The sequence below is a fragment of the Oryctolagus cuniculus genome, chromosome 10, assembly GCF_964237555.1.
Source record: "Oryctolagus cuniculus chromosome 10, mOryCun1.1, whole genome shotgun sequence".
Classification (NCBI taxonomy): domain Eukaryota; kingdom Metazoa; phylum Chordata; class Mammalia; order Lagomorpha; family Leporidae; genus Oryctolagus; species Oryctolagus cuniculus.
In genome coordinates this window covers 85012561-85039895 of record NC_091441.1, presented here as the reverse complement: position 1 = coordinate 85039895, position 27335 = coordinate 85012561, and the positions used below count along the sequence as shown (strand labels likewise).

At 44.2% G+C, this 27335-nt stretch overlaps 1 protein-coding gene across 4 annotated transcripts in view; it reads right to left on the bottom strand.

Annotated features, from left to right (window-relative positions):
- The window catches only part of ADAMTS9 (ADAM metallopeptidase with thrombospondin type 1 motif 9), a 174505-nt gene that overhangs the window by 109842 nt on the left and 37328 nt on the right, over window positions 1–27335 (bottom strand). For all 4 annotated transcript variants that reach the window (XM_002713292.5, XM_008260887.4, XM_008260886.4 and 1 more), the window contains exons 5-12: window positions 26018–26101; window positions 25801–25916; window positions 24799–24839; window positions 24585–24690; window positions 20793–20939; window positions 19416–19557; window positions 16824–16928; window positions 7986–8131 (exon numbers count right to left, since the gene is read on the bottom strand). In XM_002713292.5, the coding sequence (XP_002713338.5) occupies window positions 7986–8131; window positions 16824–16928; window positions 19416–19557; window positions 20793–20939; window positions 24585–24690; window positions 24799–24839; window positions 25801–25916; window positions 26018–26101 (887 nt within the window). The remainder of the gene's footprint in view (window positions 1–7985; window positions 8132–16823; window positions 16929–19415; window positions 19558–20792; window positions 20940–24584; window positions 24691–24798; window positions 24840–25800; window positions 25917–26017; window positions 26102–27335) is intronic.

Genomic DNA, 27335 nt, shown 5'->3' with positions numbered 1-27335 from the left:
CAGAAAGTTCCCAGTTCTGAAAAATCTATGCATGAATTCCAAAATTTCTTTGTATCAAAATAACCTTAGAGTTTAACTCCATTTTTCCACGAACTTTCTATAGTACATACAGAGACTCACGAGAACGAGACCACCTTCTACCTCCATTCATTCTGGCCCTCCCTACTCTTTCTCCTGACAGTCTTTGGTTGGGGTCTGCAAAGAAAATGGGAAAGAAGGAAAAAGACTCCCATTTTGAGTGACTTAAGAGGAAAAGCAGGGGAGGACATGCTTGTTTCATCACCTTCCCGGGTGACAGGAGTGTAGCCTACAGCTCACCAAGCACCGCAGTGCAAGTGTCACCTTGGGACACAACGCTGTGCATGTACTGTCCTGATGTGACCACAGAAAATGAGGCAGCGTCGCCACCAGCAGCCAGTGCTTGCCAAGTTCATCATGGAAGTGAGGTAGACCTCAGAATCACAGGAAGTCAGGGATCACTCAGGGCTAGAACAGCTGGGATTTTCTAACTACCATGTGACAGCCTGAAACTGACAGACAAGGTGCACCTTTTTTCTTTTGAATGAACCTGAGTCACCCAGACCATAAGAAGTGAGTTTCGCTTAGGGGCATGAGGAGCAATGAGAGCCCTGGGATCAGATCTGGGTTCCAATCTTACAGTAGCCTCACAGTGGCCTTGGACTGCGTTCTTGACCTCCTTGAGTCTTCACTTCCCTCCTCTTTAAAACAAGTGCACACAGATGACACAAAATGTTAACTATATGATATCTTGTATCAGCACTTCCCAAACTAGTGCAATGTGACCCAGCACCTGGTTTGAGTACCCCCTCTGATCTATGTGGTTTATACCAGAGAAGCAGGACTCAAGGGCCCTAATGGTGCTAGGGTCTCAGGAAGGACCTCCTAGGGAGATTGGGCCTGCCACTGCCATGGCTGTTCTCCATAAAGGTTTCTAAAGCAAGGTGAGAGCATGTGCCTTGCAGTGACCAGCTGTAGGGTGCGTAAACCAGCTGGTTTGTCTGAGCTCTATCCCTCACCTGCAAAACAGAGATGATACTGCATTCATGAAAGGTGAGTGGGAGGACGTAAGAGTCTGATCAATATTTGCCATTATTTACTATAAAGAAGACTGAATTTAGGGATGCATGATGACAGATAACCTAAGTAAGACCATATGCTTTCTCACTGTTTTGTGCACCTGCCTGGCCAGAACTCTTTCAAAGCTTGCCCTAAGATAGCTCAGAGGAGGGGGTACTTTTACATCCAGCAATGGGAAGTTCAAAGAAGTGAAGGCTATCTTAAAGGCTATCAAACTAATATGAGAGCGGAGTCAGGACTGGACACCAAGCTCCCCAGGTTCCTGTTCTACGCTCTCACTGCCACCCTGCCCAGATGCCATGAGCCACAGTCTGGGTCTGTGCTTTTTTGGTGCCATTTAGAGACGCAGTCTTGGTTTCCTAAACAGCAAGTCCTTTTCTCAGTCTCAAGACACCCCAGTCTCATACATAAAATATCATAGGTTACACATGAATAATTGATTGGACACATACACCTTTTGGGCGAATCCTGTTTTCAACGTCCTACAAAGAAGACCCTCTTCAAGTTTTCCTCAAGTGGAAATTCTCTTTATGGAATTTTTTTAAATGTCTCAACAGACTACAGTGTACTGATCATTTATTTATTGCCTAAAAGTAGCTCATATTTCTTTCCCTTTGAAAATAAAATTTTGTTCCAGGTGGATTTTTTTTGGGGGGGGAGGGGTCTCATGCCACAGTCTTAAGTGACTTTTGAGATTTCCCAACATTCCTTGCAGCTGGCTTCCCTTCAGATGGTAATTATTCCTACCTTTGCTTGCTTTGAGCACTGTAAGATGGCAAACAACATTTTTAAACATTTTTTTAAATGTGTTTTATAAACACCACCTTAAAAACATGATGCATATGCAAGAGCAGATAGTGCTAGGAGTTATAAACACAGATTCTGGAAACACTGGGTTTGAATCCCAGCCCTGACACTTAACAATGTACAAATTCAGGCAAATGACTGCCTCAGTTTACTGATCTGTAAAACAGAGATGATATTGGTGTCTACTTCATAGGACTGAGTTGAGGAACAAACTTGGTACTCAGTAGGTGCTCAATAAACATTTACCTACTACATACTACAGGATACTACAGTCCACATATCAAACCCCTGACCTACTGCCTGATTTTGTACAGCTTAATGACCCAGGAGTGCTTTTCACATCTTAAAATGATTTTTTACAAAATGTAAAGAATATTTGGTGACACATGCGAACTATATGAAATTCCAATCTCAGTGTCCAAACGTAAAGTTTCACTGGAATACGGCTATATCCACATTGTCTGGGTGTGTTTCATGTCGCACCCACAAGGCTCAGTATTTGTACAGAGACCATACATTCACAAAGACTAACATGTTTGTTATCCGTCACTTTATTGGAGAAGTCTGCTGACCCCTGAGCTATTCTCTCTCTGTTTAAAAAAGCCCTAGTGATGGATAAAGAAGAGGAGACACAGCGATCTTCTATCTGCTGGTTCACTCCCTAGAGGACTGCAACAGCCAGGGCAGGGTCCAGACAAAGCAGGTGCCCCGAACTCCATCTGGGTCTCCCACGCGGATAGCAGGGACCCCAGGATTCGAGCTATCCCTTACCTTTTGCCTCCCAGGATGCATTAGAAGGAAGTGGAATAGAAAGTTGGGGCATCAGAGGACTCAACCTGTACTCTGACATGGGATATGGGTGTTCCAAGTGGCGGTTTCACCTGCTGTGTCCCAAAACCTGCCTCTCTACCCCCGAGCTGTTCCTCTGTCACCAAGCCACTTTCCAGTTTCTGCGACTGACTGTGTACCATCCACTGAGCTCCACTCAGAAATGCTAAGTAACCTGGTCAATGAGAAGCGCTGGCTGAGGGGCCAATCCAGTGCTCCCAACACCCTGAGTTTTTGACCTGGCCTCTCCCCCAGGCCTTCTCTCTTGAGAAAGGCTTTCCACCTCAAAACCCAGCCTGTGACTTTATTTTGATGTCTTAAGAAAGGCAAATTCTAACTTCTTCCTTAATTATTGATAGTATTTTAAATAATGTAACTCTGTCCTTTTGAACTCCGTAAGGATTCTCCTTCCCTAGACAATGCGATGGCTGCCTGATTTGCATGTACCCTGCTTAGGCAAAGCTTGAACCAACTGAACTTATCTTTCAGCATGGGAAAAAATTCATTGAATAATTTAGCTGGACAGCAATGCTTCTTTTTTCCCATGTAGGCTGATATCGAAAATTATAGGAAATGCTGATTTAAAAAATAATATTAACCAGATTTTCCAACTCTTAACATCCTTTAAAGATAATGTATGCCAAATGGGGACGGAGAGGACTCCAGGAAATCGCTGGCCTCATTACTACTCTGCACAGCCAAGCTGCATCTTTCTCTCAAAGCCACATTACACAACCATGCATAGGGATACACAGAAGGGCTATGCGGGGCGAGGCAATGCCCACGCTGTGAAGGAATTTTTGCAAAGATCATCACAGGTGCATTCCACACTATGTTTTGGTTTGCAAATGAGCTTGAATAAAACATCTCAATGTCTATGTTAATTTTCAATGTAATATGGTAGGCAGATTTAGAATCACGCCAGGAAATTTCTAATAATCCAACAGGCCATCCCAGGAGGTAGTGTGGTTCCAAAGACAGGAGGCTTTTCATGGGTCTCTGGCCAGTGGGGGAGGCTGTTTAAGGCCAGAGGTGGAGAAGGCCTAAAGGTTACTCAGGGATCAGATGGGATGGTCAGGGAGCTATTCAGGTCCTTCCAAATGGGGCACTCTATGGGACTGGATGCTTGATTTATTCACGAGTTAATGGCTCTTCCACAGGAGCCAATTATCAACATTTCTGAACAAGTCATGCAAAACGAGTGACTCCAGGAACTGCGTTGCAATTCTTTACAGTCACATGAGAAATTTGTTTTCCAAGATGAAGCAGACATATGGCTTGAATATTCGTTTTCAAGTGTGATTTCATAAGCTGTTGCTATGGGGAGTGCCTAACTGGGGAATATCTAATATCTAATTCATGATTTTCTCTTTTTCTTAAATCCATGCATTTAATACTATTTTTAAAATTTAACCTATGCCAAATTTAAAGGGAAAACAGAGCCACTAGGAAACGTTCCCTGCCTTTCTGAAATTACTGATGTGATTTTTTTTTAAATTTGCAGGGACTGCAAATAATTCTATCTACAATTTTGTTCTAGCCACCAGGAAACTCAAAGTTTCAGCACAAAATAAGAATAGGGCCCAATGACCTGATAATGCATATTTGAATTCCAATGCTTAGCCTTTTTTTGGATACTTTCAGTCTATTTCTTTTAGGTTAGAGGAACACAGAGCTTACTGTCTAGCCCAGAACATTTAGAGGGTGAAAATGGGAGCTATTCATCTCTTCCCCTGGGTAACAGATGTTAAGTGAGGTTGTCTTTCCAAACCAGCGTGTATGATAATCTTACTTGTAATGCATGGATCAAAACTGAAAGTATTCTTTCTGCTACTTTAATTGAAAAAAAAAAAAAAAAAGGAATGGGAACAGGTGTTTAGCATAGCAGACAACATGGCTTTGCCCCACATCACAGTGCCAGGGTTCTGAAAATCCTGGCTCTGACTCCAGCTTCCTGCCAATGCAAACCCTAGGAGGCAGCAAGGGATGGTTCAAATAGTTTGCTCTCCTGCCACCCACGTGGGAGATCTGGATTGTGTTCCCGATTTCCAGCTTTGGCCTGCTCCAACCTCCACTTTTGGGGAGTAAACCAGTGAATAGGAGCTTGCTTCCTCTCTTTCTCTGCCTCTCCCATTTAAAAAATGAGAATGAAAAAAAAAATTAAAAATCAAGCATTTAGAGACAAAACCTTGGGCTGCACATGTGGCACCATACACCAGTTCAGACCAAAAGGAATTTTAGCCCAAGTTAGAAAGCATATGGTTTTACAGCTGCTTCACTGAGGACATGGCAAGGTTATTCTCTATGTGGGTTTCTATGCTTGTAAGGGGGGAAAAGAAATCCTAAAAATAGAGCAGCAAGCGTCTGGATGCTAAACAAATACATTCTTGAATCACACGAACCATGTGGAAAAGAACGCCTTTAATAGAAACATACCCGGGGTTCCCGGAACTGAGCTTTCCCACCAGTACATCCACCAGAGGCTGGGCTTACTCCCAGGAGGGGGCCTGCTCCCCACAACCTCCCTGAGGAAGGAGCAGGGCAGCACCCACTTCCAGGCTGGACACAATGAGCCATCTGCTCTGCGACAATCTGGGCACAAGCGTTTCAATGGCGATTTCGATCTGATTTTCCCTTTTCTGTGTCTCTCTTCTCTTTTCACGCTGACGCCCCCAACGCCATTGTAACCTCGGTATTCAGAGGCGGCCTCCTTCCTCAATTAACAGGGGCATCCGAAAGTGCCCGTCACTTGGAGGAGTTTTAATGAAATGATGTCAGTGCTGACACTCAGCTAGGTGGCTTGTATTTTTTTTTTTTTTAAACCTCCTATTGCAAACAGCAAAGACAAGGGCCTCTAATTGAGTCTTTAACGCTTGGTTCTTAACTTCTGAATGTGAGGATCTTTCTTTCACTTTGAAGCTCAAATCCTTTTCTGCTGAGATCTTTACACTGGGTGATTTTCTTTGTCTGGCCTGTTCCAATTATGGAGTGATTTATCTCTCTCCACTTTCTACATTACTTCTAGAATTGTTTTAAGACTTAAAGAAAAAAAAAAAAAAACCCAAACACTTCCTTTGAATGGAATAGCCTTGAATCAAAATTGTCAAAGTACTTACAAAGTTGGTATATGCAGTATCCAGTCCCTCCTGATAACGTTTGCAATAATTTTTTTCTTCAACATAGCCAAATAGATTTTTATTTATAAAAGTCATCTTATTTGTTGTAAGGTTAAAAGGCCTTATTTTTAAAATTTCAACCATACACCCAGCTAGGATATATACTAGGTTTAAAAACAGTGTGATCCTTATTTTATATGAATGTTATTACATATAGGAATTATTATATCCACAACAAACCTAAAATGACATAAATCAAATTTTTTTCAGTGGTTATTTCTTGTGAGGAGGAGATATGATCAATCAAAACAGAATTTTTTAAATCTTACATGCTTTTGTGTCTGAATGTTTAAAGCATGGGTTATTGTGACACTATCATAAAAAAAAATAAGGCTCCATAAGTAATCTAATGCTTATTCATTTTTATTCATAGCTACAGTGTTAGTTTTTCAGACCAGAGTCTGTGCCTTCTGGTTCTTTAGCTCTCTTCCTTAGAGACTGGTGTTACGTGGATGTGAAACAGATGTTGGACTGCAGACAAAAATGAATTAAAAGAAATTGATCATCACCTATGATTTGAACTACATTTATTTAGTCCAAGATTTGCGAGCCAGTGGCCTACAGCTATATCCTTTGAGGGTCACACAATTCAGATCTTTTTCTCATCAAAACTTGGAAGCTAGGGGTGGCATCTGTTAAAGTGGTTAAGATGCTGCCTAGGACGCCTGTGTTGCACACTGGAGTGCTTTGATTAAAGTTCCAGCTCCACTTCACATGCCAGCTTCCTGCTAATGCACACCCTGGAGTCAACAGTAGATGGTTCAATAGTTCAGTCCCTGACACACACGTGGGAGACCTGGATTCAGTTCCTGGCTCCTGGCTTTGGTGTCGTCCAGTCCTGGCTATTATGGGCTTTTTGGGGAGTAAACCAGCAGATTGAAGTTCTCTTTCCAAATAAATAAAAATTAATTAAAAAAAACTGGAAGCTTTGTTGATTTTAGGCTCTATTCCTCTGAACCATCAGCCAGAGCTGAGCAGGGCCCTGCACGTGTTCTCCATGACTCTCCAACGCAACTACTGTGCTGCCCTGGCCTGCTGCAGTCCTGCCTCCATCCACTTGCTGCTCTCACAGAGAAGTGGAGTTGCTGTACCTCATCTATGTTGTTAAAAACACATGAGAACTACTGGGTGAAATCAGTTTACTGAACGTGAAGCAGCTGGTGTCTTAGAAACGGTTGTTGCTTTGTAGGTCTGGAAACTGCCTCTGTTCTGACGGGCTTCTCAGGATATCCAGGTCTCCGGGCAAGACTGAGAGAGGCCCCACGAACTATGCCCTACTTTAATTGTTCATTATTTTCTGTTCCTGTAAGATGAATCCATCTCAGAACCACAACACTGGATGTTATTCCTCATCATGGGAAACAGCAATGCATTCTTTACTTGTCAGCAGCCCCTCTCCCAGCAAACGCGTGCCTTCCCTGATAAACAGTCTATCAGACTTCATTAGCACAAGTCCGTCCTCAGAAGGTTAGGCTGGTAGAGGTTACCAGGCTCCCAGTGAGGACTGCCCTAAAAGGCAGGAAACTCAACCTATAAACCATCAGACGTGGAGATGGGAGTGCTGAGGTGTCTTGCCTGTACAAGAACTCGACTGAGTAACAAGTGATTTCCAACCTGGAGTCTTGGGGGCCTCCTAACACAGCCGGAGATAGGTCCGTGAGTCCTTTGTAGGATTTCAGTAGATAACCAGAAATGGGACATCTATCTCCAATCCAGGCCAAAACGTCCAAGTGCTTTGTTTCCATGTGAAAACGGATGTGCTCTCTCTGAACAGCCTAGCTCAAGGTCTGGGGTGTAGCCAGGTGGGCCTGATCGTCCAAATTGCAAAACCAATTACCACTACAAAGCATCAGCTGTCTGGGAGGCAAAACTCAAATACCCAAGAATCTGGAAAGAAAACTCCTACTACGGAGGGCAAGGGCCCGGCAGGGACATAGAATTTGGATAGTCCCTAAAGTCCACCTGCTCCGTAACTGGCAATGTGTTCCCCACCAGCCTCCAGGTCAGCGACCCCCACCCCACCAAGGCCACGTTCACTCCTGTCACACGAGAACAGCCGCACAGGCTGGGACTTACTCTGGTCGGTTGCACTCTCGAATGGCGGTTTTGATGCCCCCTCCACATGTTCTGGAGCAGGTTCCAAAGTGACTCCAACTTCCCCAGGATCCGTCAGTCACGGGGACCTCCATTTCTTTGGGAACACAAAATCCAAACTTGCAGTGCTGTATTTAATAAGGGGAACAGTGAGGGAGAGCTCGGTGCAGTGAGCCATCGCAGGACTGGCTGTCCTCTTAACACAGAACCATACTTTCACCGGTGCCCAGGCGCTGCAAAGTCACCACCTGCAGGAGGAGCGGACACTGCGGGGCCGCTCAGTTCAGCCTTACCCATCGCTCCCTGGGCTTCCCTTTCTAGCTCGCGCGCATAACACTGGCTAGGGAGCGCATGCGTGTGAAGCAGTGGCTCCCAGACTGGCAGGATGGCTCCAACGGCCAGCTGCAAACTGCTCAATCAGGCTCCGGCCTGGGAAAAAAATGAGGCGGGGAAATGGGGAGATTGCTTGCAGACAGGGCCAAAATGAGTTACGGGAAGTAACCCTAACTTGCATGAAGTCCATCAGCCAAGCCTGGAGATGGTACAAGCCTAGTAAAACACAGTGTTTGAGAGCTCCCCTCGCATTTGAAAGCCCAATTTTAATTAAATAGGAGGGGGAGAGGGGAAGGCTGGTTATCTGATTCCTATAAAGTTGCTCCAAGAAAGCACTCAGGATGAGACCAAAGCAAAGTGGACACATTCCAGAGAGCCCTAAACCTTTTTTTTTTTTTTTTTTTTTTTCAATTACTGACAGCTTCCAATCCTCCAGCCTGGAACAGGGAGAAGGTCAAGATGTTCTCCATCAATCAATCAATAAAGCAAAATAAAACTCAGCAAGACAGGGAGGGGAAAAGCCCACTTCAACTCTGTGCCTTTGTTGGGGTGTGAAGACCCAACAGGAAGCCGAGGTCACTGAGCAGGGGACAAAAGGACAGCACAGGAGGGTGACCGGCCATGGCTGGCTCAGATCTTGCAGCACAGCAGTAGCGGCTCCGTGAGTGATTTCTGATTTACCCACCTGGAGGGCCTGGTCCCGAGGCCAGAGGGCAGGGTGTGTGCAGGGAAGGGAGACAGGTGGGTGTCTATGGAAAGAGCTGGCCCCTCCCCTGGCAAAGGATGGCTGAGCCATTATTTCAAGAATGCGATTGGACTCTCTCGGCTGACTCTAGTCTGCCTGCTGCCTTCCTTGGAATTCGCCTCTCCCAGAATGGGAGCGCGTGGCCCTTTCCAAGACTGGTTGGTTGAGATGAAAAGGTTCTGCATTCGAATTCTGTGCAACTCAGAATCTGTGAAATGTGGGCGAGGCATCATCCCTTGGAGATCATTTTATATTTCCTTTGACAGGGGTTGAGAATATCTCTTGGAGCAGGTGCACACAAAAAGAAAGGAACAGACAGGCAGCTTGTTCTACAGTACCACTGTGTGAGACAGGACAGGTAATTCCACATGTTTGGTGTACGAATTTCCAGGAAAAAAGTCTTTAAACTTAATTTTAATATGTTTTATTTAGCCCAGTATATCTGAAACTTTATTTCTACATGTAAGTTATATAAAAATTAAAATAGGCTCCTCTTAGCTCCAATTCTACTTTCTGACCTTGTAATTACCCAAGTTCAATTCTGATCAGAAAATGACATGGAAAACAACAAACCATTCAAAAGTTTTAACCGACTTTTCCTATACCATCTCACTATAACTATTCTAGTTTATGGTATTATTGTCCCTTCCTTTTTGTGCCTAATTTATAAATTAAACGTTATCATAGGTCTAACAGGAAAAGATAGGGAATATGAGGGGACTACAAAAAGTTCATGGAAAGTGGAACTGGAAGCTGGGTTTATGTTGATGCAAAAAGGACTATCTGGGGTCCATGCATAGGTTTTTCTTAATACCCAATTCCCAGGCCGGCGCTGTGGCTCAACTAGGCTAATCCTCCGCCTTGCGGCGCTGGCACACTGGGTTCTAGTCCCGGTCGGGGCGCCGGATTCTTTCCCAGTTGCCCCTCTTCCAGGCCAGCTCTCTGCTGTGGCCAGGGAGTGCAGTGGAGGATGGCCCAAGTCCTTGGGCCCTGCACCCCATGGGAGACCAGGATAAGTACCTGGCTCCTGCCATCGGATCAGCGTGGTGCGCTGGCCGCAGCACGCCAGCCGCGGCGGCCATTGGAGGGTGAACCAGCTGCAAAAGGAAGACCTTTCTCTCTGTCTCTCTCTCTCTCACTGTCCACTCTGCCTGTCAAAAAAAAAAAAAAAAAAAAAAAACAATTCCAAGGAACTTTCAGAAGACTCATTGTACACAGAGATGAGAACTACACACAGTTTCAGGCATTCACAGATCATAATGGAAGGTATCTGCAGTGGGGGAAAGGAGACTACTACAGTGAGGCCAAATATATAACTCATATGTAATATTTATAGGTCATGTAAATATATATGTCTTCAAAACCTGGGGTGTATTTTACATTTAGGCTCATCTCAGATCACACTGACATTTTAAGCACATGTGGCTAGTGGCTACCACACTGGACAGGGCAGGTCTAAAGGGACAAAGATGAACAGGTAAATGGGTGATGCTGAGAGTGCTGGTGGCTTCTCCACAAACTAACTAGGAAGCCTTGGACCAGTCACTGAAATCAGGGTCCACAGCTGGAAAACAGGGTACCTACCTGCCAAAGTTGTCCTGAGTAGACCTAGGATTCAGCTAAGCACACTGTGGACCCAACTTAAATAACAACAGTAATAGTAATAGCAGATATTCATATTACACTTAATATTTATCAGGCATTGCTAACAGGTTGAGCATCCTGAATTGGAAAATGCTCTCAAATACAAATTCTGAGCACCAACATGATGCCTCATGTGGAAAATTCCACACTTGACCTCATGTGATGGATTGTGGTCAAAAAGCAGGCACACTAAAATTGTGTAAGAAGGCAGCTGCATGAGCTGGGTGTGAGGCATAGGGTTAAACCGGCACTTGAGATGCCTTCATCCCTTATCAGAGTGCCTGTTTTGAGTCCTGGCTACGCTGCTCCAGATGCAGCTTCCTGTTCACGTACTGGGAAGGCAGCAGATCCTGACTCAGGTACTGGGTCCCTGCCACCCACGCAGGAGACCAGCATAGAGTTCCAGGTTGAGGCTTCCATCCGGCCCAGCCCTAGCTGTTGGAGGCAGGCAGGCATAGGGGAATGAAGCAGTGGATGGAAGATATTCCTTCTCTCTCTCATAACTCTCTCTACTCTGTGCTTCCTGCCTTTCAGATAAAATAAAAATTAAAAAAAAATTTAAAAACTACCTCTGGCTATGCTTATACAGCATACATGGAACATAAATGGATTGTGTTCTTAGACTTGGGTCCCATCCCCAAGATTCCTCATTAATATATGAACATACTCTGGCATCCAAAATACTAAACAGTTCTGGTCCCAAGCACTTCAGATAAGTGATACTCAACTTGCTTATACAAGGGTACTTCAGAAAGTTCCTGGGAAAATGAAATTCGAAGATAAAATGATTTTTGTGCAAACATTTTGAAAATCCATGCATTTTTCTATTATATGTATTTTCCATAAACTTTTTAAAGACCTCCTCATGCATGAATTTCACTTTTTTTTTTTTTGCACCAAAAGAATCTTGTCATTTAATTCCATCTTCCAAGAACTATTTTTTTTTTTTTTTTTTGACAGGTAGAGTGGACAGTGAGAGAGAGAGACAGAGAGAAAGGTCTTCCTTTGCCATTGGTTCACCCTCCAATGGCCGCCGCGGCTGTTGTGCTGCAGCCAGCGCACCGCGCTGATCCGATGGCAGGAGCCAGGAGCCAGGTACTTCTCCTGGTCTCCCCTGGGGTGCAGGGCCCAAGCACGTGGGCCATCCTCCACTGCACTCCCTGGCCACAGCAGAGAGCTGGCCTGGAAGAGGGGCAGCCGGGACAGAATCCGGCGCCCCGACCGGGACTAGAACCCGGTGTGCCGGCGCCGCAAGGCGGAGGATTAGCCTAGTGAGCCGTGGCACTGGCCCAAGAACTATTTTTGAACCGCTTTTGTAGTCACTTCATCCACACAACACACTATGAATATTATTACTCCCATTTTATATAGCAAATAAAGTGGAGATACAGAGGGATTAATACCAAACATCAGTAAGGAACAGAGATGAGACCAAAACACAGAGAACTGGATTCAACAGTGCATACCCTTCACTCTGACACAGGCTGACTCTCAACTATGCACATTTGGATACCATTTCTGAAAACTAAATAAAGATGGCAATTTTCAGTAAAAGCAAAGTGAATGAGGTGGCCAAGCAAGGCTAGGACTCCTGGCTGTTAACTCAATCTTCATTCTCCTCTTTAACAGAACCTCTGTTTCCCCAAGCTCTTGCACAGATAGAAGTGGCTGACGAGATGTCAGTAGAATTCATTGGGTAGAACTCATAGGGAGGTCCTTGAAACCCTCTGGTCCTTATGGCCCTGTGGTATGATTTTGTCAGGAACTCAGAATCCACAGCTGGAGCAACAGAAGCCATTTTGCAGCCTTGAGGACGACAGCCAGTTGCACATCACAAAGCAGGAGAAAGAAATCAGAACACTGGTTTCCAGATGACTTTCTGGAGCTGCTGTAAGCGCTCCATAACTCGCCTAGCAGCGGTGTTATGCTATTGTACCAGAAAAAAGCCAGTTTTATTATGCTATGATAACTGGACTGACCTGAACAAAATTCATAAGCAATATACAAATGAGATCATAGATGATGGCCAAAGTCAGCCCTCAAAAATCTTGCTGCCAGGTCAACCTTCATACACTCTACAAAGCTGGGAGAAAATCGCTTTGACTATTATGGATTTTTAACAAGAACCTTTCTGGAAATATTTTTTTTTCCCTCTTGACACTTCAGATTTCAGGCTCTTGATCTCTCTAATCTACAGATTTTCCTTCAAACAAGAGCAAACTTCAAAGTGACCATTATCGCCATTCAATATTACCATACAGCTCAGAACCAAGCACGGAGGGAGGCTTATCAGAGTGTTAGCGTGTAGCATGGCACCCCCCACACCCCGTGTCCTCACGGCTCCTTTAAAAAGGCAAACTTCTAAAGGAAAACTCGTTTAAAATTCAAAACGTCTTAGTGGCATGGCCATGGACAGGAACTGGAAGGGAAGGAAGAAGCTCAGAGCAAGAGAGGAAGCGTCCAAGGTGACACAGACTGGAAATGGGGGCTGTTTGGAAATTACACTGGGATAATCCACTTTACCAGGCAAATTCAACAAACAATAATTAAATCAGGAAGAACCATTACATCCTAACAGAGTACTAAGTGGCTGGTGGAATTACAGCCAAAATACAGTCAGTCTGGCTTTAAAGTGTTCAAAGCCATTTAAAGGATATTTTGCATAAATGCATCTTTTTCAGATCTGGAAGGTGGACTTGGAGGTCGGTTTTATCCCAAACTCGCTAACAGAGTTAAAACAAAACCTTTAATGGACTTAGCAAGAGCATGGAGAAAATAAAGAGACATTAGTGAGTCATTCATCAAAATAACACCGTGTCAGTAGCTGAAGACAGATTAGTGCTAAGGGAACAAGGCACAAGGAAGAGAAAGAAAGAAACCAACCTAGCGGCAAAGAGAGTCCGAATTGGCTAGCATACAGGAGAAGGGCACATTCAGGCGCTTCTGTGAAATCAAATCAAAACAAAACCCTCAGAGAATTTCCCTGCCAACACATCTACCTTCTTTCCTTTATTAAAAAAATGCATCAACACTCTTCAGGGAACCTTTTTTCTGCCAAGGGTCATTTGGATATTTATAGCATCATTCATGGACCATACAGATTTATCAACTTAAAAATTAGCCTGCTATAGATTTACTCAATTTTGAGTCCCATCTGCACTTGCCTTGGCTGGGCCAGATCAGATGATTTCGCAGGCTTTAAACAGACATTCTCCACCCCTGATATGGACACGTTTAATATATCTTTAGTAAAAGCCACTAGACATGGCCACTGTTCCAAAACACAATGAAAATTGACTCTATCATCTCTCTGCACAAAGGTCCCAAGTCCACCCTTGGAATGCCATGAAATCCCCTGCTCCTCTGGACAAAAGCAAACAAGGGAGGGTCTTTTGCAAGTTCTCCCCAAGTTCCCCATCCCTCAGAAGATGTAAGATCAACCTGCAATCCCTTCTCTCCTAATTCCTTTGCAAAAACAGAAGCTTCGGGGGGTGGGGTGGGGAGAAGACATGGTAGACATCCTCCAAGATTTCATGCTTCCAGAACTACCTGGGAATCCACACCACCACGTGAAGTTTGGTGGCCCATTCATGATAATTTTACTACACGTATCACGTATTCTTGATAAGTCATCTCTGTTGTGGTTTTCCCAGCAATCACATGTCAGAAATGGACACAGTGGGTGGGTGCATCAGACTGATTAAGAAGCACAACACAATACCAGTGATTTTGCTGAGATCAAATAGATTCAACCTGAGTAATATAATTGGCTGGCTGAAAGCCAAGCCAACTAATCAAGCTGTCAACTAGGTGTCACATTCACTGTCATCTCCCCTCAACTGGTAGCAGCCGTTTGCGTAACTGTTTAGAAGCCACATCTTGGCCGGCAATGCGGCTCAATAGGCTAATCCTCAGCCTGTGGCGCTGGCACCCCGGGTTCTTGTCCCAGTCGGGGCACCGGATTCTGTCCCGGTTGCCCCTCTTCCAGGCCAGCTCTCTGCTGTGGCCCGGGAGTGCAGTGGAGGATGGCCCAAGTCCTTGGGCCCTGCACCCCATGGGATACCAGGATAAGCACCTGGCTCCTGGCTTTGGATCAGCGCAGTGCGCCAGCCGCAGCGTGCCAGCGGCAGTGGCCATTGGAGGGTAAACCAAAGGCAAAAGGAAGACCTTTCTCTCTCTCTCTCTCTCTCTCTCTCTCTCACTGTCCACTCTGCCTGTCAAAAAAAAAAAAAGCCACATCTTGATTTTTTAAGAAGGAGGGTTGTGTTCAATTTTAATGACTTTTATGGAAACCTGAGAACCTTACTCCCAAACAAAACTATGGCCTTCTTGCCACCAAAACACTAAGGTAAATGTCCTAGAAATATAAGACTCATTTTTTGGCCAAAGAGATAGATTTCTTTTTAAGCCAACCAAAAGCTCTTATGACCATGTCCATATGTAGCTTTTGTTCAGTTGTCACTGGAAAAAGCACCACTTGGTGTTGCAGAGGTCTTGGTGTCAAGAAATCAAAACAGGAGATGAATTTGTCACCAATTTAAGTCAAGTACAAAATCATCTTCATAATAATTTTTATTTTTAAAAGATTTACTTATTTGTTTGAAAGAGAGAGGGAGAGATAGAAATAGAGAGATCTTCCATCCACTGATCACTCCCCAGATGGCTACAACAGCCAGGTCTTGGTCAGGCTGAAGCCAGGAGGTAGGAGTAACCTGGTCTCCCACATAGGCGCAGGGACCCAAGCACTTGACCATCTTCTGCTGCTTTCCCAGACCATAAGCAAGGAGCTGGATCAGAAATGGAGCCGCTGGGACTTGAAAAGGCATCCCTGTGGAACACCAGCATTGCAGGTGGTGGCTTAATCAGCTATGCCAGAATGCCGGCCCCATAATTTTTTATGCCTGTATTGGACTTAGGGTTTGTCAAATAACTTTCATGCCTTTTAATTCATTTAAATTTTAAGCCCCCTGAGAGATGAATGAAGCAGCTCTTGGGCCCCCTACTCGACCACTGGAAATTGAAGAAGCAGAGGGTTTGATTATTGGCCTTCCACTAACCATGGCTGTCCCTTCTGACCAAGCAAAGGATGGAACTATGGCGGGGATAACCAGTCTGGGGACAGTGTGAGCTGAGTGGGAGACTCATGCTTTGTGTCTCTGCTCCCTGTCTATAACATCAGGAGAGGAAGAATCAAGGTCTCTGCTCTTTACACAGCATCCATGGAAACACTCTGTTACTGTCGATTCTACAAGGCAAAGCAGAGGGCAAGGAAATACAGTGGGAATCAATGATCTAAATGAGTCAAGTGGGGATGGGGAAGAAAAAAAAAACCAGAAAAATAAATAAGGATGAAATGAGACTCAAACATTGTGTTCAGGGCCTGTATCATGGGTGAGTGGGGGGAAAAAGATCATTTTCTGTATGGAATTTTTTTTTAATCAGGATTTCTGTCTACAGCTTTTTGTAACCAAATTTTTGGGGAGGATGAGGATGATGTCACTAACATACCAGGTGCAGAAGGTTAAGTTAATCATACTCTCAGATGTGTGGGACACTGTTATCATTGGGCCACACAAGCAGCAGGTTTTGTTTAGTTATTAACAAATACGTGGGAATCATTACAACCAGTTCATGAGAACTGGGGCCTGGATACATCCCAGGTGACATCATAGCCCCTTACAGGGAACAACACAGATTGGTAAAAGCCTGATAAAATGATAGCAAATAGACCAAATTCACTCAATCCCTGTTTCCTGGGTGCTCCATCAAGGAGCACAGCTTTTCAATGCTACCTGAGAGAGAGAGAGAGAGAGAGAGAGAGAGAAAAGAGGAAGACTACCTCATAGTAATTACATCCAGCCACTGAAAAGCACATCAGGATTTTAGAAACATCGAAACGAGAAGTCTTAAATGGAGAGAATGTCAAAACTGAGAAAATACTGACTGTACTATTGCCAGTTTTATGTTTTAACCAAAGTTTCACGATTGTCAACAGTCAGTGGGACCTAAGCTACTATGCTAATCCAGACTTCATTGTCTCGTGCCCAATCGCCAGCACCCGACCCCAGGACAGAAGCGTGGGATGCGGTGTTACTTGCCTTTCCTGGGTCACACTCGGTCCCATCGGCCCAGGGCGTGTGCTGAGTACGGCAGCCTTTGTGTGCTCCGTCCACGTTGTTGCACCAGAGTCTTCTACACTGCATCTGTTCAATGTGGTCAGATGACAGTTAAGGGATGTTGTGGTTGACATGGTATCAAATAGGGCAGCTCATGTTTTACCAATGCTGGGGGGAGCAGGCTGGGTGGTTTTTTTTTTTTTTTTTTTTTTTTTTTTTTTTTTTTTTTTTAACTTTTATTTAATGAATATAAATTTCCAAAGTACGAATTATGGATTACAATGGCTTCCCCCCCATACTGTCCCTCCCACCCACAACCCTCCCCTTTCCCACTCCCTCTCCCCTTCCATTCACATCAAGATTCATTTTCGATTATCTTAATATACAGAAGATCAGCTTAGTATACATTAAGTAAGGATTTCAACAGTTTGCTCCCACACAGAAACATAAAGTGAAAAATAATAGATGATTTTTTTTTTTAAATGATGATGAAATCAGATCAGACCTGTTGTCATGTTTAATCCCAGTGAGAGTCAAGTTGGGAGTTGATAATTTCTTTTCTTTTCTTTTTTTTTTTTTTTTTTTTTTACAGAGGATCAGTTTAGTATACATTAAGTAAAGATTTCAACAGTTTGCACCCCCATAGAAACACAAAGTGAAATATATTGTTTGAGTACTCGTTATAGCATTAAATCTCAATGCACAGCACATTAAGGACAGAGATCCTACATGAGGAGTAAGTGCACAGTGACTCCTGTTGTTGACTTTACCAATTGACACTCCTGTCTATGGCATCAGTAATCTCCCTATGCTCCAGTCATGAGTTTCCAAGGCTATGGAAGCCCTCTGAGTTCTCCGATTCTTATCTTGTTTAGACAAGGTCATAGTCAAAGTGGAGGTTCTCTCCTCCCTTCAGAGAAAGGCAGAGTGGACAGTGAGAGTGGACAGTGAGAGAGAGAGACAGTGAGAAAGGTCCTCCTTTGCTGTAGGTTCACCCTCCAATGGCTGCCGCAGCCGGCGCACTGTGGCCGGCGCACCGCGCTGATCCATTGGCAGGAGCCAGGTACTTATCCTGGTCTCCCATGGGGTGCAGGGCCCAAGCACTTGGGCCATCCTCCACTGCACTCCCTGGCCACAGCAGAGAGCTGGCCTGGAAGAGGGGCAACCGGGACAGAATCCGGCGCCCCGACTGGGACTAGAACCCGGTGTGCCGGCGCCGCAAGGCCTAGTGAGCAGCGGCGGCCAGGCTGGGTGTTTCTTTTTTTGGTTGGTTTGATGATGATAAAACAGTCCAGGGGTAGAGACCCATTTCTATGCCTGCTAGGACTCATGGGAGAGGAAAGGGGGAGGTGCTGGGCATGGTATCATGGGGTCCTCAGTGAGAGCCCCCCATAGTACAGATGAGGAAACCGAGGCTCAAGATGAAGGAGCATGCTGAGTGTCACACGGGAATTCAGTGTGACTGGAGTCAGGTTGTGATGAGCTGTAACGTGTGCTTCATTTTGGCCTGACCCCAAAAGTAGTGGTGATTTTTCTACAAGGCCGCATGCTACTCAATCATATCGAGACTCCTTTCCAAGGCTTTTACAGATTGTTAAAAAAAAAAAAAAAAGAAAGGACAAAATAGGGTGAATCTTTCAGGATATAAAAATGCAAAAAATAATGGATATCCATGTACCCACCACTCAGCTAGGGAAAGAAACTTTAAGAATTGAGAACATAGTGATGAAATTGCCCTGTTACTTTATCTTAAAATTCTATCAGGGGTGTATTGCCAGGTACAGATAATTTATAACTGCTATATAATATTCCACTAAATGCAGGCACTGTAATTTGCTCAACCTTTCTGTAATTGAATGTTCTAATGACTCTTAATTGTGTCTACCATGAGTAACAAAGACATCAATATCATAGAAAAGCTTACTAAAGTTTCTTTTATTATTTCCATGGAATCACTCCACACCATTGTTGCTGTCTGTCCTAGTAAAACAAGCAAACCCACACCAAAAGGACAAAAACAGACAACCCATAGAAGCAGAGTTCTGCTCATCTGCAATCCGATAACCACTAGATCTTGTTGCTTGTCCAAATATCCAGGACACATGCATGAAAATATCACACACACACACACACCAGAAATGACAAACTAAATCACGGAAATGGGTTTGTCTCTTGAATTATCCTCACTTGATCTAGGAGACTTAGGTCACCTGGACACATGAAAGGGCACAAAAGAAATCTACGAGAGCAAAGAGCTGAACTGTAGGTGGTCACTGGTTCTGGAAACTTGTTCCTCCTGCCTCATTTTCCCACTTGTAAAATCAACGTGGTGATAGCACCTTCCTTTTGGGCTTTCCACTCACGAGAGTGAGAGAAAGTGCGAGAAAAGCAGCATCTCATATTGAGCAATGAGACTGCTGGACATGGTCGTCATCACTACCCTACTCCACAATTGACTTTATTCTCCACTCTTCCTTAGGTAGTTTCTACTAGATTGAGAATCCAATAGAAAACTAAGAATGAGAACCATCCAGAACCAACAGATGGGGCCAAAAGGGTCCCCCAAACACTTACCATATATGGGCACACCTGAGAACCTGGTCCAAAAATCAATTCACATTGCTTATTCACGTTGTAAAGGAGGCCTGGTAGCTGGGGAGGCAGAGGGTAGGGTCTGGATTCAGGTTCGTTAAGCAAACACTCGCCGTACCCAGTGCTAGGGAAACAGAAACACAGAGAATGAGGCAGAGACCATCAATGGGTCCAGATAAACATGAAGGCCACAGGACAAGTTTCAAGGTTGAGAAGACAGCTTCTTCTTTACATTGCCTTTCTTCCATCAAGGTTGAGGCTGAAGCTAGAATTACATCTGTGTGTACAGTTTCTAGAACCACATGCTATGCATACAACATAGTTCATAAAAACAGATGTCTGCTCCATCTTTTGTCTCCTTTGGGGGTAAGTAATTGCCTGTTTATTTTTCATTATTTTCCCCAGTAGACTGTAAGCACCTTATGGGCAAAATAGAAAGATAGTGCCTTTTTTCATCTCAACATGAGGCTCTGTGCATAGCAACAGGACTTGAGTAAATGTTTGTTGGAGCGATGAGCAAGTGAGTGAATCAGTGACTCAGAGAAAGAAAACACCTCACAGCATCTGGTTGAAAAGAAAAGGAAAAACCCAAGAGCCACCCTCTAGGTCTTTCAGGGACAATTCACACTTGGTGAGCTCTGATGAACAAGGCCGCCTCTTCCCTGCGTCTGTCTGCAGAGTTATACACCCAGTGATGTTGGGACACTGGCTCAGCCTTTCTTACCGCTTCAAGAGAGGAGCAGTAAATTTATGACACGGGGGCCTTGTATAATGTAATTGGATCTGTGAGCAGCCTAGCAGGAAGCTAAAACAAGAAAGGAGGGAGTCAGAAAAGGAAGGGAAGTGAGAGGGAGACAGAGCAGTGGAGGGGGAAGCGAGAAAGGAATACAGGGAGAGAGGGAGACAGAGAGGGAAAGAATGTCCTCAATCTACTAGCATGGGATCTGTTGCAATTTCTGTCCACCCAGAATCCTCTTTGGGATCATGTCACTGCTCCATCCCTTTATAAAATTGCTAAATTAGAAGGGCATCCATATTTACCACCTTCATCCATCAAGCAATCACATCCACGGCCTCTCTCCCAAGACCTGAACACAATCCAAAGCTTTACCCAAATTAAGCAACCATTTGCATGTTTTCTCCAAGAGCCAACCTTTTCTGTAGCTCGGTCTGTAATCTTCCAAATGCTGGCAAGGCTATGAACTGCACAGATGTCAGAGAGTGTGGTTGTTTTTTTTCTTCCTCCAAGGAATATCAACAAAAAACAACAACTAAAAAGGAATGCAAGGCTCTCTATTTTTTCCCCCATAGCAGGCCAGACACCAGACATCTGTGCGAAACGAAATGTTCACATCTTACTCTAAAAACTCCGTGATGTATTTCCGACTACACTTGGACCACATCCAGGGGTTGGTGTAGAAGTTCAGTGTTGGTGCCATGACATGGTGGGGGCTCTTAACGCCTTCTTCTTTACATTTATTGTTGTCATCATGAGGCATGTTAAACCTAAAGCCAACGAGACAAGGGTGAGAATATCAAAAACACCAAGGATCATGGTGTTATGATTGCTTCTAGAATACACCTAAAGAAAACAATTTCACTGGCCACTGCACTGTGGATAAGAACCTGAACCCTGGTGAGCAGAACAAAATTTAGGAAAATTCAGCATAGACTATAGAATAAAATACAATTCTCACCTGACTTAATACAAAGTGCCTTTAATGAATATAAAAAAGATATGCACTTGTCCTTTACTCGGTTGATGTGTACTTTTCTGGAATTGCAAAAGCCCTGGATGTGCTGCAATATAGCACATGTGCTAGAATACAGTAGTTAGCCTTCCTAATAAGCTGTTAAAGGGCAATTTGGAGAGCCAAGAATTTGACAGGTTGTGATAATAATGTGAACATCAAGAATCAGTGTCAAAATCAAAGCCCAAGGCTTTCTAATAAGAGGCTCACCCTGGGTCTCTGTGTCTCTTCTTTTTGGGTCAGGTTGACAGATGACACACCTAGGTGGTGCATCACTAGGAACTTGCACCAAGTGCATGTAGAATCAAACCCGTGAAAGATGTGGTAAGCACAGAAGCATGCCAACTCCACGGGCTCAGCTCAGAGATGGCAAATAGCTTCATGCTTCACGTCAATGCCATTTGATTGGTACTGGCTTCCTGGAAAGTCAGGCACAAAAGGATTCTTACACTAATCCCAGTTCTGCCTGTGAAAAGGCTGTGAAGGATTGCCAATGTCCTCTTGGGTGTGGGAGGGAACTCCAGGCAGCATTTAATACATACTTGCCATTCTTGGCTTAGGCAGAGGAAGTGGGGAGAAAAAAACAATAGGAAGTATTTCCTTAATCCAGAAACACCAAGTCTATGATCCGCATGCCATTTTCAGTGCAAGCAGCTAATCCACTGGGGACAAGCTCAGAAGGGTCACCTCCCCTCTCTCTCTGGTGACTGTTCCTAACCACAGAAGGGATGCACAGGAGTAATTTAGCATTGAGGAAGGAATTGCCTTCCTGACTACAGAAAAAAAAAAGTGCTCAGACACATGTAGACCCACTTCATGCAAAAGCACAAGGTGGGATAAATCTGTGAAGTCAGGGCTGGTATTGGGGTACAGCAGGTTAAGCAGCTGCCTAGGACCCTGGCATCCCATGTCAGAGTGCCAGTTTGAGTTATAGATCCTTCTCTTCTGATCCAGCTCCCTCCTAATGTGCCTGGGAAAGCAGTGAATGATGGTCCAAGAGCCCGGGGCCCCTGCCACATGTGTGGGAGACATGGCTGGACTTCCCAGCTCCCAGCTTCCAGCTGGGCCTAGCCCAGCCCCAGTCGTTGCAGACATTTTTACAGAGTAAACTTGCGATGGAAGCTCTCTCTCCTTCTCTCTTTTTGTCTGTCACTCAGCTTTTCAAATAAATAAATAAATCTTTTTTAAAAACCTGTGAAATCTATCCCATTAATTTATTTGCTGTCTTTAAAAAATTTAAGACTCTTCAATATTTGTCAATAGAGATGTTAAGACTCAATCTTAGTTGAACTTAACAATAGTTCTTAATGCTTAAGAATCTTAAAAGGATGACTGTCCTGGTTTCCAGTTCCTGAGTGCAGTCAGTTGATTACCAACAGCAACAAGCCCAAAACAAGCAAAGCATTCGCATCATAAAGGTCTCCCTGGGGTGCAGTGGTACTGGCCTTTGCTCCCACCCATTATACAATTTGATAGAATCAAGTTTATTTCATCATGGAAAACCCAGCAAAGTAATACACAGTTATTGAGCCCTTACCTTACTAAACAGTAATAACCAAGACTTTTCAATATTCATGATGAACCAAGAAGTATGGGGAGTATATTGGGTGCTCTATTTCATTTCGTCATTTATTTGATTCTATGGACAACACTATTAGCATCCACATTTTATAGATGAGGAAACTGAACCACACAGAGGTCTAATTACAGGGTGAGGGGGTTCGGATCAGAACGCCCTTCAGGGAGTCCTTGAGTTTTGTGAAGGTGCCTCAGAAACCAAAGGACAGAGAGGATGCTGACTCAGCAGCTATGGCCAGTGGCACCTGCCTTGTGGAAAGCCATGCCTCTTTTATCTGCTAAATACTGGTCATGGGACACATTTCTTCTGGAGTAAAGAAAAGGATTGTGCTCTTTTTTTAAAAAAAAAAAAAAAAAGAGAGAGAGAGAGAGAGAAAGGGAGATAGATAGACAGTGATCTTCCATCCACTGGTTCCCTACCCAAATGCTCGCAATAGCCAGAGCTAAGCCTAGCCAAAACCACAAGCCAGGAACTCCATCCGAGTCCACCACTTGGGTGACAGGGATTCAAATACTTGGGCCATTATGTGCTGCCATTCCACATGCAATTAGCAAGATGCTGGACCAGAAGTGGGAAGGCTTGAACTCAAACTGGCACTCTAATACAGGACGCACACTCTGATTATAGCATCGGCTTAACCTGCTGCGCTGCAATGCCAGCCCCAGGGCTGTGCTCTAAAATACCTATGAAAGGTAATAGTTTTAAAACACACCTGCGATACTCTGGACTGAACTGGAATGTGTGTGTGTGTGTGTGTGTGTGTGTGTGTACCTCACTCGATGCCTAGCCTAATGCCCTACAAATAAAATGCCTTCAAAGAATGAATGAAAATGCATGCATCATAGATGATGCTAGCTCAACATCTGACACACAAATTGATATTCATATATACCAATGACTTCTTCTGAAAAAAATCATTTCAAAAAAAAATCTGAGTAACACAGTCATTCTAGAAAAACAATAATACAGATCAAAAATCGAAATAATTTCTCATAAGTTGACTCTGCTCTGTCTCTAATGCCCAAGAGGGAATGCACACTTCAGGATGGTTGTACACATGATTAACAAACTGTCCCCTCTCTGCGCCTTTAGCCATTCTCTTCCAGAAAGAGGATCGTTGCTGTTCCCAATGTTAGATGCCTGAATGATGGCTGTGTGTAACTACAATCAGGAAGAATCTGGATTTGTGAAAATCTTGTGGGCTGGAGTAATGTGGGAGACTTTTCTAGACAAAGATATTAAATCAGGAAAATTCTCCCAGCTAATGTATCAGCAGCTTCAGGGCAAAAATGTTCCGTTCTGCCAGTCACCAGCAGGAAAGGGGAATACTGTTACACCTTGCATATTAAGCACAATTAACGCCAATGGGCTGGCAGTTAAGTTAGTGCTTAACACACTGGTTAAGATGCCAGTGTTCCATATCAGAGTATCTTTGATGCCAGTTCCTGGCTCCAGCTTCCTACTTATGCAGACTCTTGGAAGCAATGGTGATAGCTCACGTAGTTGGGTTCCCGACTCCCATGTGGGAGACCTGAATTGAGTTTCTGTCTCCTGCTTCCCAAATAAATATATATTTTCATGTTAGCAGTTAAACCAAAGCCATGTATGAGCTATGAATGAGGAGGGTACACTGCATATATTCATTTCTGAAGCTAAAGTCATTTCTCCTGATCAAGTTCAAAGCTCTTCAATCCTGCAAACTTCACTGGGATTCAGGAAGCACCTTCCACCCTGGAGAGTCAAGTTGTTCATTGCTCACAGATGTAAAGGAACTAATTTCAGGTCCCACAGAATTAAATGCAATTATTCAAAGGAACTTACACATGGCCTAGCTCATGGGCTATTGTAAAAGCTGTACTCAAGCCACTATCTTCACTGATAGAACAGCTTCTATACGGATCACAGATGGTTCCCAGTTCAGCAAGACCTAGTCAGAAAAAATACAAAAGCAACACGGGTTGGCTTTCAAAAGCATTGGTGGCTTGGGATAAAATCATGCAACAAACTGTGGTAGTCACACAGGAACAGGACTCACCTAAGGTATCACATTTGTCATGCGCTCTGCAGATATCCTGTCTGAAAGCAAAGCAGACTTAGGCCTTGGCACAACAAAGGGCAAATGTCAATACGAGTCAACACTTCAGAGACTTCTAGGTATTCACAGTAGTACGCATTTTACAAAAAGCAAACTAACCAGACTGCGTGTTTCTGCAGCTCAAAGATCGGGTATTGCTGATGTAGGAGCTAACGGCTACATTAGGTCCTCTACTGCTGCCATGGTACCCACAGGGCAATTGGAACTCTCTCCAGCCAGGACTTTTCCTAACACCTCCACTTAAAGGAGTGATTCTAGCTTCTGAAAGAACGTTCCTGAGAAAGTGCTAAATGCCGTTCATTTAAGTTTAAGTGTTCCTGACCCTATCAGAGGGGCTGATCAGGGGAGGCAGGATTGGCCAGCAGCACCTCCCTTCAGTGGCTCTGTACAGCCCTTTAAACATGTTTGAGGGAGTAGCTGCCATTTAAACCTGGACGTTTCTCATTTTTTTAAAAAACTCCATTTATTGCTGACTTCTGGCAAAATTTCCTAAGCTGGTAACAAAGGACTCACATCACACATGGCAACATCCAGTCCCATCTCCAAAGTGGCTACCCCTGCGACACAAAAGCACTTCCTCTCAGTCCTAACACAGCTCATGCTCAGCTGGCACCCACAGGTCAACAGCTGTCTACCGCAGGGGAGTCTGCCCAAGCCCCACCCTCACCCAGAAGCATTAGGCAATGATTGGAGACAGGGCTGGTTGTCACAATCGAGAGGAGGGAGGGCTACTCATACCTACGCACAGAAACTAGAGGTGTTGCATAACCTTCTGTAATGCACAAGGCAGCTCCGCGAACAAAGAATTTTTTGGTCTAAACTGTCAACAGTGCCTAAGCAGCGAAACTGTGCTGGAGGCTGGCTAGCAGGAATGTAGAGCCCCATTCATTCCATCACTTGACCTGACAGAGGGATCTGGAGAAGCAGCAGCAGCCCGCATACCTCGTGATGAGAACAGCAGTGTCGTGCTGGATTCCGCCTGGATAGTTCTGTGAATGCTGCCACTGGCAGAAGTTTTTTAGTGTTGTCTGGGCATTAAAAGATATGGAAGGTCCTTCCTAAACAGAGAGAAGAGTGACGGTTGGCCTGTTGTACCAACACCCATGAGATATGCCATTTTGGATACAGATGAAGAAAGAAAAAAAGCAAACATTATTACCTGTTCATTATGAATCACAACTAAGTTCACAATAACAATATTAATTAAATTTCCAATACTTGGGTCTTTATAGATAGAGGCCACCTGCAACCGACATAAATTTTTCAAAGTTAATTGTGAACTCTGGGTAAGCAATAAAAAAGTCACTTCTTACGCTGGACTCACCTCTTTTTACATTTCAGGCAACACAGGCATTTTGTAGCTTTGAATTTTTAATCTAGTCAACAAACATTTACTTAAAGTCTCTGTGTAAAATTCATAGATGGTAGTTTTAGATAATAACGCACACGAACGAATTTAAGTTCCAAGGTGTTTTTCTCTGAGATTGCACTGCCATGTGTCTTGACAATTTCACACCCAAGCCCTGGACATTCATGTTCCATCAAACTCTTTTCTCCCATTTGAAGTCCTGGATGGCCACCTTACAGAACCTGACACTGACCGAGCATCTGCTGAGATGGCTGTTTTTCAAATTGACCACTGACGGTGTCTTCAGCAACCCTGTTATCTATTTTTGCATTTCGCTATCCAATAATGCAAGTACATTTTTTTTTTTTTTTTGCCAATTATAATTACAAGTGTTGACATTCACTGAATGCTTACCGTGGACTTGATTCTGGCTGAAAACTGCATGTGCCTTTGCATTTAGTCTCCGCAGCACAAGTCTCAAGCTAGGTGCCACTGCAACCTCTGCTCAAGGAGTTCTGAAGCCGAGGCTCAGAGAAATAACTTGTCCCAGGCTACCCCGCGGTGAGCAGCAGAGCCAGAGCTCTCAACCTAGCACCATCTGACCCAAAGTGGACATCTGCTATCAAATTTCTCGTGGCAGAACTAAACCATGGGGTGGAAATGGAGGTAGGGCTGTGCATAGCCTGACTGGGTTTTCCTTTCCCTCCTTCTGGGCAGGAGAGGGCTGGGGCACACGGGCTGACAAAGGGCAGGAAGTGAGAGGGGAGTGGAGGCGAGGCAGGGTTGGGGGAAGCAGAAGGGAGGTTCACAGCACGCAGGGGAAAGACAAGAACCACCACAGGCCGCGCAGAGGCAAGGAGAAACCCTAAGGCAACCTTCCAAAATGTGGATAATTTTCAAATCCATAGAGAGAATTCTCATTCAAAAAAAATTAGGGTCAACCCATAAAAAGGGATACGATGCTAAGGCTTAAAATCAGTGAGAGCAGATCTATATGGGTAGTTAGGGAACAAGCTCTAAAAATGAAAGAAAATAGAAATGTGCAAAATAGGAGACAAGGTGGCTCCTTTTCTGTTTGAAATAAAGTTTTCCAGACACACACATTTACTCAAGAAATGTCTAGGTTCTG